The following is a 14,056-nucleotide window of genomic DNA, read 5'->3' as shown; positions in this document are numbered from 1 at the left end:
GACTGAGGACAGAAGGTGCTGGGAAAAAGCTATTTGGGGCAACTGCAGGGCTGTAGGAACATTCGCAGATGATTGGCTGAGGGAGAGGAGAAAGGAGAACCTCGCCTTCCTCAGTGAAAAGTGAAAGAGGGAAAAAAGAAATCCCAAACCCCCAAACTCCACCCACATTAAATTAAATTCAAATGTTATCAGCATCAGTATCATCAGGAAAGAAATAATCAATACAAACACATCTACGGTAATAATGACAAGTCAGTGAATCACTCATAGGGAAGGCAAAGAGATCATCTCAACAAGAAAAAGGAACAAATAGAAATATCAATTCCTGAAAGAAAAGGGAAGAGGACAGGTAAGAACTGAAAACTTTTAAGAAGGGATCACATGTTTGGAAGTCATTTGTACCTCCTTCCTACTAACTACAGATTTCACTTCCCAAAAACAATAGAAAACATTTTTGGTCCTTCTCTCTCTCTCTCTCTCGCTCTCTCTCTCTCTCTCTCTGTGTATGTGTGTGTGTGTGTATACTCAAGGGCCTGTGTGTGTATATGTCTGTGTGTACATATATGTGTGTGTGTATGTATGTGTGTGTATACATATATATATATAAATTTCAACAGTGCTTCTCCGAAAAAAGGTCCATCTATAAATATAATTTTATTTACTTTATTTTAAAATTATCTGCCTCCCTGTAGGTATTATTTTTTGAAGGGGGTTAACCTGCTGAAGTTTTGCCAGAATGGTGACTGGCTGCGCTTGGGTTCGGTGAATTCAAAGACCTGTGACTGAGCGATGCCATCGGGGACCAGGTACTGGCCTTGGTTTAACGGGTCCTGCGGTGGTGGGTAGGAAGGAGGAACTGAGCGGGCAGAGTTGACACCTAGAGTAGATGAGAGATCAAAGGGAAAGGGTATAAGTTACATAACAAAGGGCTTCTCAAATCGCCCAGTGATCACTCTGGGCAGACAGTTCAAGGCAGCTTAGTTTAGAGAGTATGAACCGGTATTGCAAATCATCCAAGGGGAGAATTCTCCCTAACATATTTTGCAATGGTGACGATATTACTGCAACCCCTCACACTTCCACATTTAGTCAGGTATCACTAAGTAATTTGCGGTATTGCCATCAGCCATTTTACAGATAAGGACACTAAAACCTGGAAAGAAATGTCACACCTAAGGTCATATGGTAAGTTAGTGAAAGCAAGGCCTAGAACCCATACCCTTTGACTTCTCAGTTCAGAGCTCTTTCCAAAAGACCATAATCTTTTATGCATGGCTTAGTCCTGCAAAGAACCCAACAAACTCCATTTAACTCCAAAGGACGTTGGTTTTCTTCCTCTCCAACTCCCCTAGAAGTGTCAAAAGAGATTGGTTAAGAACTACTGACTTCAGGGCAAGTATCTAGGGGGTGAGAGAGAATGGTTTTCTAAAAGCATAAGGTACAAGTGATTTAGTATCCTGTCCTGGGTTGAGAATGATGAACCTATATTTAACAGGGAATTGACACTGATAGTTGAGGGAGAAAGCAAACTCACCACCAGAAGATATGATTCCTGGAAAGCAAGGAAGACTTAGCATATATTTGTGACCATTCAAAGGGAACAGCTTTAATGACACTAAGATTAAAGACTTTCTCAACTTCTGTAGGTGGGTTTGCAACCATCAAAGCAAAATACACATTCATGGAGGATTCCAGGAACCTGGGGGCCTAAAGTGAAAGTTTAATCCTGACCTATATTTATAGCAGAATAGGATGAACCATAAAGCATATAATTCAGACACGCCAGGAAGGCCTCTCTGCTGCTCCCAAATACCTTCCTCATCTGCTGATCAGTGTCTGAAATTCCAACATTACAACTTCTTTGTTTGCCTTTGTTTGATGACTTAATCCCATTACCCTGGAAGGAGTATCATAGTAAGTCATCACCCATTGGCATTTCAGTGGGAAAGATCAAGTTCTTTTTTAAGAGCCAGTTTTGAAAGGTAGTGAGTGTTAGAAATATGAGGGTACTGGATGTCAACAGACAATACGGAGTTATTAAGGAGTGAGTTTGGGAAGTGCTAATTTGATTTTGTTAAAAAAAGCTTTTGTTGAGTTTATTATTGATTCACATGCAGTTGCAAGAAATAATACACAGAGATCCTATGTACCCTTTTACCCAGTTTTCCCAAAACTATAGTATGATATCATAATCAGGATAGTGACATGGTTATAGCTTACAGTCAAGATATAGAACATTTCCATGATCACAAGGATCACTCATTACTCTTTTATAACCATACTTATTCTCTCCTGTCCTCATCCCTTCTTTAGTCCCTGGCAACCACTAATCTGATTCCCATTTCTAAATTACATCATTTCAATAATGTTATATAGATGAAATCATACCCTATGCAAACTTTGGGGATTGGCTCTTCTCGCTTAACAAAATTCCCTGGCAATTCACCCCAGTTGCTGCATGTATTAGTAGTTGATTCCTTTTAATTGATGAATAATATTCCATGGTATGGATGTACCACAGTTTGTTTAATCATCTACCCATTGAGAGATATCTGTGTTGTTTCCAATTTGGGCTACTATGAACAATGATGCTATGAACATCCATTTACGGGCTTTTATGAAAATATCAGCTTTCATTTCTCTGGGATAAATGTCCAGGAGGGTAACTGCTAGGTTGTATGGCAGTTGTACATTTAGTACTTAAAGAAACTGCCAAACTATTTTCTAGAGTGGCTGTACCATTTCCATTCTCACCAGCAAGGTATGAATGATCCAGTTTCTCCCACATCCTTGTTAGCAGTTGGTATTGTTACTATTCTTTTTTTAGCCATTCTAATAGGTGTGCAGTGATATCTCATTGTGGTTTTAATTTCCATTTCTCCAGTAACTAATGATGTTGAACATTTTATCATGTGCTTAATTACCATCCACATATCCTCTTAAGTGAAATATCTATTTGTATCTTTTGTTCGTTTTCTAATTTGAGTGTTTGGTATTATTACTGCTGACTTTTGAGAGCTCTTAATATACTCTAAAATAGTATTTTGTCAGTTATGTGTTTTGCAAATATTTTCTCCTAGCCTGTAGCTTGTCTTTCATCCTACTCACAGGGTCTTTCACAGAGCAAAATTTTCAGTTTTGATGAGGTCCACCTTATCAATTTTTCATTTTGTGCTTTGAGCTTTTGAAGTCAAATCTAAAAACTTTTGTGCTTAGCCCTAGAGCATAAAGATTTCCTCTTATCTTTCTCCTTAGAGTTCTACAGCTTTACAACTTCATGCCCACCTTCCAGGGATTACCACAAAGATGAATTGAAAGAACTTATATTAAGGGACTGATACTAGACAGGTACTCGAATAAGCAGAAGGTAGTTTCTTCCCTTTGTTAAGCTGAACATTTCAGTTCTGTTCTGGTTCACGAAAAAAGAACAAATAAAGCTTTACTTATGATTTAAATTGATTCTCAAGGTATTTTTCTTTTTTAAGTACTTTGGTTTATGGTTCAGAGAAAGGGAGGGAATATCTGAATGTTTTGTCTTGGTTCAGTATGAGGTTCTATATTCTGATTTGTGGGCTCCTGATTTGGCAAGTACTCCCAGACCAGTGAAAGAAAGCTGAACACACATTCCCAATATATTTATACTTACTAGATAAATTATACACATTTACTATTGCCCATCTGTCTCCAAATTATTAGTAAAGTTTCTCCTTATTTTTATTTATTTACTTTTTTTTTGTTTTGGGGGGATTTTTACTGATCAAGTGAAGCAGTGGGAGTGTAGAAGGAACAAAGGAATCTACAACTGGTTGTGATCAATTAGTTGTAAACACCACTGCACTTGGACCAACCTCTCCTTAATTTTAATAATTAAAAATAAAGAGAAACTTAGGTTCTATTTTTTTTCTGTACTTAGTGAGCCATCTTTGGACACAACTACTCTATACCATTCACTTCCTGGCCTTAAGCCTTAAAGACCATTTTTTACCTTTCACCAGGGACACCTGGAGACCTGGGCTCCTCCACCATCCCAAGTGATCCTCAGAACAGAAACAGGCCTAGGAATATGCCTATGGCTCCCCGGTCTCACACAGAGAGTGAGTGGGGCTGAGGGGGTAAAGGCAGCTTTACCTTTTTGTTTAGGGACTTTTCTCACAGTCATTGCAGCCTGCCTCTTCTGGTTTTCAGAAATTTCAAAGCCTAAAAAAGAAAAATATGTGATTTTGTTATGAGAAACATATATTCTTCTTGAATGTATAATATAAATTAGTAAAACTGTTCTGGAAGAGCGATTTGGTAAGATGTATCAAAAGTCTTGAAACCCAAAAAGGTCACTCCTTTTTATCCAGTAATTCCTTTCTAGGAATTTCACTAAGGAAATTCAGCAGAAACTTAGACAAAACTTTAGGACAAAAACTTAGCTACTTAGCATATCACAGAACAGAGAGGCACCCCCTAAAAACATTGAGAACAGGGGCTAAGAGGCTGTTAAATGGAGAATGGTTAAATAAAGTATGGTATAAAGTGGAAGAAATATTTTGTAACCAAAAGCAAAAATATAAAGGAAAACAAATGATGAGTCAAAAGATAAGAGAATTAGAACAGAAAATGTACATACAGATAATAAAAGTCACAGAAGGAAGAAAAAATCAAATAGAAAGAAGAATAAAGAAGTAACAGAAAACTTGGCTAAGTCAATGAAAGATATAGTGTTGAAAGATGAAAAGACTTGCTAAGTCCCAGTCAGGATCAGGATACACAGACACACACCTAAATGTTGACTAGTGAAATTCTTGAAATTTAAGATAAGGAAAATAATCTTATAAGCTTCAAGACAGAAAGGACGGCTTAATTATAAAAGAGAAAGATCATATTATCACTCAGAATTCTCATCTGAAACACTGAAAGTAATAGTCTTTTAAATAAACCATGGATCAAAAGGAAATCTTACCTGAAGTTACAAATTATCTAAAAATGAATAAAATGGACATTTTATATCACAACCTATGGGATTATATCACAACTTTACTCAAAGAAAAAGGTACTCTAAATGATTTTATTATATTTTGAAAATCATAATAAAGTATTCAACCAATGAAACAGGAAAAAAAAAAACCCTAACACATGTTTTTTAGAAAACTAAAAGAAAGTAGAAAAAAGGAGTAAATAAAGGCTAAAATTAATTTAAAGAAAAAAAAACAGAAATAAATTGCAGAAAGGATAAATAAACTAAAAGCAAGTTCTTTGAAAAGACCAAATGTAAAGTAGTACAACTATTGTGGAAAACTGTATGAAGGATCCTCAAAAAGTAGAAAATAGAACTACCATATGATTCTGCAATCCCATGGCTGAATATATATCTAAAAGAAAGGAAATCAGAATATCGAAAGGCAGTCGGGCGCAGTGGCTCACACCTATAATCCTAGCACTCTGGGAGGCTGAGGCAGCAGGATCACTTGAGCCCAGGAGTCTGAGGTTGCTGTGAGCTAGGCTGATGCCACTGCATTCTACTCAGGACAACAGAGTGAGACTCTGTCTCAAAAAAAAAAAAAAGAAAAAAAAAGAATATTGAAGGATATCTGCACTTCCCTGCTTATTGCAGCACTAGCACTATACACAATAGCCAAGATATGGAATCAATCTAAATGCCTATCAATGGATAAATGGATAAAAAAGTGGACAATCGAATATTATTAAGCCATAAAAATAAAATTCTGTCATTTGCAGCAAACATAGATGGACCTGTAGATCATTATGTTAAGTGAAATAGGCCAGGCACATAAAGACAAATATCACACGATCTCATTCATATGTGGGAGGTAAAAAGGTAGATCTCATGAAGGTAGAGAGTAGAATAATGGTTACCAGAGGTTGGGAAGGGAAGAGTTGGGGTGGGGGAATGAAGAGAGGATGGATAATGGGTACAAAAGTACAGTTGGAAGGAATATGATCTAGTATTTGATGGCACAGTAGGGAAATTATAGTTAACAATAATTTATTGTCTATTTCAAAGTTGCTAGAAGAGATTTGGAATGTTCCCAACACAAAGAAAAGATAAATATTTGAAGTGATGAATATCCCAATTACTCTGATTTGATCATTACACATGGTATACAGGTATCAAAATACCACATGTATCTTAAAAATATGTACAGCTATTATATATCAATAAAAATAAGAAAAACCAATGCTCCTTGATATGCGTGATTAAAAGACTAAAGTGAGAAAATAAAAAAAATTGCAATATTAGAAATGAGAAAAAGGGAGAGAACCACAATTGTGGAAGATAGTAAAAGAATAAGATAATATTATGTGCAGATACATAGTATTAAATTGAAAATCCAGAGAAATTTAATGATTTCTCAGCAAAATAGAAATTATTAAAAGTAATACATGAAGAGGTAGAAAAGTACAGAATCTATGGGAAGAAAGCAGTACCATTTTCCTGAAGGATATAGAACAAGACTTAGGTAAAATGAGGGAAGGGCCATGTTCCTGAAGCTGAAAATCTAATAAAAATGCCAAACCTTCACATATTAACAAATTTAATACAATGCCAATAGGAATCCAAATGGGCCTTTTATGCCAGTATTTTGGACCTAGAAAAAATGAATTTAATTTTCATATCAAAGAATAAACATCTAAGAACTGCTAAGAAACAATAATATGAGTGATATATTTGTTGAAGTAAAAAAATAATATTTGTAGAATTAAGCACCATAATTAAGCTCAAAAGATAAATAATAGACTGGTGAAAACATGTAAAACTCATGACTGACAGTGTTATTATCCTCAATATAGAGTCCTTTCAAATTTATTTTAAAAGAAAAACAAAAACTAAAAATGAGAAAGGGTATATACAGCAATTCACAAAAGAAGAAATGCAAATAACCAGCAAGATTATGAAAAAAAAAAAGATCAATATTATTAGTTGAGAAACAGCAAAATGAAACAAGTAGATACTATCCAGTGCTGATAAGGGTACAGCAAGATGGGTACCCATAAAATTATGCTGGGAATGTAGATTCTACAACTTTTCTAGAATTTAATATGCAAGTATGTATTACAATTAAAACTATTCATATCCTCACATCCAGTCATTGCACTTTAGGGTGTCTATCCTACAGGAATAAAAGCACCAATATGTAACAATAAGATACATTCATGGATATTTATTACAACAATATTTGTAGTGGAGAAAAAAGATGGAAATAAAATAAATGTCTAGCAAAAGGAAAATACAGTCAGTCCTCTGTATCCATGGGTTCCACATCCATAGATTCAACCAACTGAGCATAGAAAATATTTAGAAAAAAAAAGTAGTTGGTTGAATCCATACTGAACATATATAGACTTTTTTTCTTGTCATTATTCGCTAAACAATACAGCATAACAACTATTTACTTAGCATTTTCATTTTATTAAGTATTATAAGTAATCTAGAGATGATTTAACACATTGACTGTCACACTAGAAAAAAAAAATTTTTCCTTGGGGCCACAGTGTTTTATCACAAAAATAGAATAAAAACTTCAAAAATAATCAAAAATAAAATGATCCTTTCTAATTTAATAACAAAATTGTTATTTGTTATTGTTTTCTGTGCATGAGTTACATGCAACTTGAAAAATTGTTCTCACAGCTCCCAAGGTGAAGAGATGTATATGTTACATATGCTTTATGAGGCTCCGGGCTCAAAACTAGCGTGAGTTAAATACAATACACATGGCAATTAATGTGTTAAAGTATACATGAAGTTGTACGTGGGTTATATGCAAATACAACACCATTTTACGTAAGGGATTTGAGATCCACGTATTTTGGCATCCGCAGGGATCCTGGAATCAATCTCCCATGGATACCAAGGGATGACTGCAATTGCTGCATACAACTCACACTGACTGCCATGTCAATTGTGTTTAACTCAGGCCAGTTTTGAGCCCGGGGCCTCATGAAGCAAAACCCTGCAGTTGGTTAATGAAAATCTTACTTGATGTTCTTGTTGTTAAAATTAATATTGACAATTTAATTCTAAAAATGTAGATTGCTTTGAGTATAATTCACAGAAAACAATAAAAACTAACAAATTAGAAAGGATCATTTTGTTTTAATGAAACACTGTGGCCCCAGGGAAATTTTTTTTTCTAGTGTGTCAGTCAATGTATTAAAAACATCAAGTTACAATTGGGTACACAACATACACTATTTAGGTGATAGGTATACTAAAAGCCTAGACTTTCCCACTATACAATTCATCCATGCAACAAAAAACCATTTGTATCCCCTAAATCTATCAAAATAATTTAAAAAAATCAAGTTACAGAGTAATACATATAATGTAACTTTTATAAATAAAAAAGTCTTATATATATGTTTATATGAGCATGGAATAAGTATGGAAAGAATCACACCAAAGTATTAATACTGGTTAGTCATACAGCACAGGAGTGACAGAGAAGGGGAAAGATTGCTAAATTTTCTTTATACATTTCCATATGTGTTTAAATGGTTATAATGGCCATGCATTAATTTTATAATTAAAAAATAAAATTATGATAAATCCATATGATACCCATAAAAATGATTAAAAATATTAAATGATTTTACAGAAATGCTAATGATATATTTATGTGTAAAAAATGAGGATACAAAATTATATCTATCCACCACAGAGAGGCAGGTGTGGGAAGAGAGAGAAAGAAAGATTCAGCCACCCTGGCTTTTCTATTTAGACACATAGGAAAAAAAAAGACTGGAAAGAAATATATCAAATGTTTACAAAATTTATCACTGAGTAGTATGTTCATGTGTGATTTTTACTTTTTTCTTGTATATTTGTTTTTTCCCCAAAATTTCCTACAATGGAAGTGATTTATTCTTATTATCAGACCAAAAGAAACCCAAAACCTCAATTTCTCTTTAATGATGAACATAGGCCTGTCAGAAAATAATTTCTGCAAGCTCTTCTATTAGAAGCAGACTCATAGAGTCATTAGGGCATTGTGTGGGAGACATCATGTTAGAGTAAACAGGAATGGCAGGGGTCTTCTAATTGATTCAAGGTCTGAACACTAAGACCATTCTTTTAATAGCTCTAACAGCCTAGGCAGGAATAGTGGCTGATGCTGCCTGACATTGGGAGAAGTAGCCAGCACCATTTCTATACCACTCCATTTCATGTCCCAATGCAGTGCCTATGTGCTGAAACCAATTTGATTCTGATGGGACACAAAGTGAACTCTCAATGTGCACTCTACCTAAGATCTGAGATGAAGATCAGAATTAAATGGGCCTTTTTAACCATCCTTTCTTACCTCTAGAGCATTTCAATCCCCAACATGGAAGGTTAGGAGAATCCTTTTGTACCAGGACTTGACGGGTAGGCCCATTTTTCTAGAGACGCTACCAACTCAAGCATACAGGTGTTTTAAGGTACAATTTCACTCCCATAAGGAGTGGGAGAAAGACAGAATCTGTGTGTATTCTCAGGGTTAGAAATAAATTTTCATTGTTACATTTGGGAGAATCAAGCCTGAGGTTGGCTCTCAGTATAATATTCTTATCTGGTAATAAGACTGTAGTGGAAGACAACCTATAGTTTCTACCTGCCCCTGGATGATGGAAGCTATTGGTACTTACCAAAAAGAACTTAGTAATCAGGAACTACCAAAGTACCTTAGGTCAGTTTGCAACAGAAGTCTTCCCCCTGACTCTAGAAAAATGGAAACCAATTCAAACCCTCTATGTTCTTCATAGCCATATTCTTCTTTCTCCTCTCAGGTCACTTACCAATTTTTTCATCTTCCTGTACCATTTTCCTCTCTTCTCTGAATGCCCTGAGCCAACGTATTTTTTCCTCCAGCTTCTTGGCAAAGAACAGATGTATCTCCTCGGTTTCCTTGTTGTGAAGCTTGAAGGCATTCTTCATGCTGACATTGAAGTCATCATCTCTGCCATCTTCAATGTCAACCACCTCATATTTATCCATGTCAATGCGGCCTTTGTAGTACAGTATATCCCTCCGAATTAGGTCCTAGGCAGCAAGGAATAGAAGGATTTTTGTTGGAGGTATGTGCATAGTGGGTGCCAGGAAAGTTGACACATATGGGTACAGTAGGACACTAATACTGTCATTGTTTTGGAGTACCAGCGGGTGTTGGTTTGGTCTAAATTTGGGCAGATTTTTAGCAGTCTGACCTTGACAGTTTGGCTAACTAGATACCCTTAGAGAAGGCCTCTGTCCCACCTCCAAAGACCGTCTCAGACTCTAGCATCAATCCTTGGATGTGTTTGCAAGATTGCTGATAGGAGGTAGGAAGTAATAAGACACACAAGTACTGCTAGCAGGGGCTTTTCCTCTTCCAAAACATAGGCAAGCCTACCAGAAGCATTAAATAAGCTGGTTGGTTACCTAGAGTGTGTTCAGGAATCCAAGCAGGCCAATGAAAACTGAACATCATGCAGGGGTGGGGAACCTGCGGCCTTCTGATTTTAAGATTGTTCCTTTTTAAGCACCAAAAGAGACAAGAAAAGCTTCACCTTTCTCTGCTGCACCCCTTTTAATAAAAGGATTTGTTCTGTAAAATTTGGATTCAGTCAAAAGGCTGTACTTATGTTGAGCCTAAAAATACTGAGTTATAGAAATGCCCCCTGTATTTCTGGAGACAAGATTTGATTTCAGAAGTCAAATAAGGCTTTGCCTTAAAGAAAAAATAAATGTGTTAGTTCAAAAGCTGCCTCGCCTCAGGAGGGCGTCTTATTGGTCAGTGACAGCTGCATTTCAAAGAGACAGCTGTAAGCTGGGCCTATGGTTCTCACCTGTTTTGAAAGACAAGACAGGCTTCACCTAGGGCCATAGGTTGCCAGAGCTGATCAAAGGTCACTGGGAGATGAGAGTTTATCAAATAGATATGCTAATGCCCAAGCCGGGCCCAGATGGAACCATGCAGTTAAAGTAATTAACACAAGGCACAGCTCACATTGACTTCTGAGATCATCTCTGTCTCCAAGAACACAAGAGCCAAGATGTCTCTGTTTTTTGCTAAAGAAATAGCCTTATCATAAAACTTAGATGTTTGCCCTAAGAAGATTTTGTAACTCATTGTTCACCTAGATAGAGTTAGTTAAAGGATCTGTAGTAGCCTTTTAGAAGACTTTGACCCTAAACCAAACTGCCTGTTAGTATGTAAATAGGGCAACGGGAGCCTGTATCTACCCTATAAAGTACCTGTGTGGAGTTTCAGTCTTTGTTATATTTCCGTGGGAGAAATATATACCTTCCGGACTCTTCCTTTGTCTAACTTCATAAACCTTTACTTTATAAACTATATCTTTGGCTCTGTGTATTATTATTCTTCTTCTTTTATATCTGTTTCCTACTATTTTTTCATCCTTTGTGACGACGCCTGCCTGAGAGACCCTAGCGGAAAGAAAAAAACTCTTTGCAGGGAGCGTAGCTAACTCCCCGCACACTTAAGGACCTAGAAAAGCCATATGTGGCTTTAAGACAACAGGTTCCCCACCCCAGTGAGGTTCACATAGACATAGATGAATATCACAAATCTTATTGTGCAAGAAAAACAAAAGTTGTAGATGGACACAAACAGTATGTTGCCTATTATTGTTTTGTGCTCTCTTTTTTTACACTTATGAAATATTTGACATTCAAAAAGATACAAAAATAATATAATGGGCACCCATGTAGATACCATCCAACTTAAGAAATAATTCATTACCAGTAGAGTTTTCTTCCTCATAATCCATCAGAATTTGATTAATACTAACTCTAGTCCATGAGACATTCATCATTAGTCCATGTGTGGTTGCTTTTATTTCTCGATTTATTCACATACTTACTTTTAATAATGTAGTAAGTATTGGTGAACTTGTCACCCAATCCAAAAGCTATAACCTCAAGGCATCTTCCATTCTAAACCCCATGCTAATCATTCCACCTGGTTTCCTTTCTATATAGTTTTATCTCATCTGTATCTATTCTGCAATGCCACATAATGTTTAGGGATACATACATATATATGAAAATTATAAGGAAATATATAACAATGATATATGCCAAATTCAAGAGAGTACAGAGTAAAAATTTGGAAGAGGCAAGAGAGGAAGAGAAAGGAAGGGAAGCAGAAGAGAGTGAGGGGAAGAAAACTTTACTGGTAATGAATTATTTCTTGAGTTGGAAGGTATAAACATGGGTACTCATTATATTATTTTTGTATCTTTTTGAATGTCAAATATTTCATAAGTATAAAAAAAGAAAACAGGAATGGATGAAATGACACATGGGCCTACGGAATGTCAGATCTGATAAGTCTCTCAGAATGGTCTCTTCAGCCCCTCCGCCTCTTGACACTGCCCTCAGCCTCCTGTGAGTATCCACTTCTGGGACATGTGGTGTGTTGAGTTTGGCTGAGGAAGGCCCCTGTGAACTCTGTCCTGAAAGATGTCATCTACAAGTAGCAGGGGTCTTTTCTGGCCAACTCTCCCTCTTCCCTTCTTGTATCTGGTCTTTCAATTAACTAGAGTCAGAAATGCTCATTAATTTTTTTAAACATTATATAGTTCAGTTAAACCATTCCCATTCTACTGAATTGCCTGACATGCCTCACTTCTCAGCTGCAAGTTAACTGTGAAGGATCTGCCTTTGGCTACCCACATTCCCAATCCTAACTCTTCACACTGTGCAGTACACTGGCTTATCAGTAGGGCTGAAGAAGATTGTCTTGAAGAATTTCCAGCATACCTCTGTCATCTTGAAGCCCCAGGCTGGGAAATACAGGTGTCATTGAATTATTTTGCAAAAAATAACCATCATGTTGCCTTTTCTTACCATGATTGCACATATAAATAAGTTAAGAGTACAGATGGATTCTGATATACTATGTGCCCCCAGCATCAAGTTCACAGAAGAGAAAGAGGTTAGCTATACAGAGAGGGGCAATGTTGTCCCAAGCCTGTTTCAGACTCTGGGATCCTTTTACAATGCTCAAAGTGCACCAGCTCAGTCCTAGCCAAAAGGATGGGTAGCTCCCATGCACTGATGTCCACAATTCTCAGGAACGCTTTGTGAGGCACATATACAAAAAGTGGACCCTACAAGGCTAACATAACTACAAAAGCAGGACAAGGTAGGGAGAATGGATGTGTATAATCTATCTTGATCTCTGAGAGGCTTGAATGCTGCCTTACGATATATAACACAAATACACGTAAACCTGGGAAGCTAGATCTGAACCAAAAACACTCTCACTGGACCACAGCCTAAACCATAGGCAGCCTCAACTTCCCTGTTCCTAACATAAGTCTGCAGCTTCCTTTATCCTCTCCTGAGTTTGTATGTCATAATTATTGTCAGCCTTCAACACATTTGCTAGTTTCTAAAAATGGAAAGAATATGCAAGATCTTGGAGCTACATTAAAAGTATCAACTAAATCTCCAATTATTTTATTTTATTTAGATTACTTAGGGAGTACAAGTGCAGTTTTATTGCATGAATATATTGTATAGTTGAAAGGTTTGGGCTTTTAATGTACCCATCAACTGAATAGTGTACATTGTACTCAATAATAATAATAATCTTTCATCTTTCACCCTCCTCCAACCCTCTCATCTTTGGAATCTCCAGTCTATTACTCTATTCTGTACAATTGTATATACCTACAGCTTAGCTCCCACTTATATAAGTGAGACATGCAGTATTTGATTTTTCCATTCCTGACTTACTTCACAGGATAGTGGCCTCCAGTTCCATCCAAGTTGCTGCAAAATACATTATTTCATTGTTTCATGGTTGAGTGCTATTCCCTAGGGTATATATATTACATTTTCTTTATCTATTCATCTGTTGGTGGGAACTTAGGTTAGTTCCTTCTTTGCAATTGTGAATTGTGCCATGAGAAACATAAAAGTCCAGGTACTTTTTTGGATATAGTGAGTTTTTTTCCTTTGAATAGATACCCAGTAGTGGCATTGCTGGATCGAATGGTAGATCTACTTTTAGTTCTTGAAGGAGTCTCCATACTGTTTTCCATAGAGTCTATACTA

The 14,056-nt window shown here is 36.3% G+C and overlaps 1 protein-coding gene across 8 annotated transcripts in view; it reads right to left on the bottom strand.

Moving 5' to 3' along the window:
• Positions 1-649: 649 nt before the first annotated feature.
• Positions 650-14,056, bottom strand: part of ARHGEF9 (Cdc42 guanine nucleotide exchange factor 9) — a 324,866-nt gene continuing 311,459 nt past the window's right edge. For all 8 annotated transcript variants that reach the window (XM_045537711.1, XM_045537715.1, XM_045537712.1 and 5 more), the window contains 3 exons: positions 9,787-10,030; positions 4,129-4,197; positions 650-877 (listed from right to left, as the gene is read on the bottom strand). In XM_045537711.1, the coding sequence (XP_045393667.1) occupies positions 696-877; positions 4,129-4,197; positions 9,787-10,030 (495 nt within the window). In that variant the 3' untranslated portion in view covers positions 650-695. The remainder of the gene's footprint in view (positions 878-4,128; positions 4,198-9,786; positions 10,031-14,056) is intronic.

The sequence above is a fragment of the Lemur catta genome, chromosome X (assembly GCF_020740605.2).
Source record: "Lemur catta isolate mLemCat1 chromosome X, mLemCat1.pri, whole genome shotgun sequence".
In the NCBI taxonomy this organism is placed as follows: domain Eukaryota; kingdom Metazoa; phylum Chordata; class Mammalia; order Primates; family Lemuridae; genus Lemur; species Lemur catta.
This window is presented reverse-complemented; position numbering and strand designations above follow the sequence as displayed.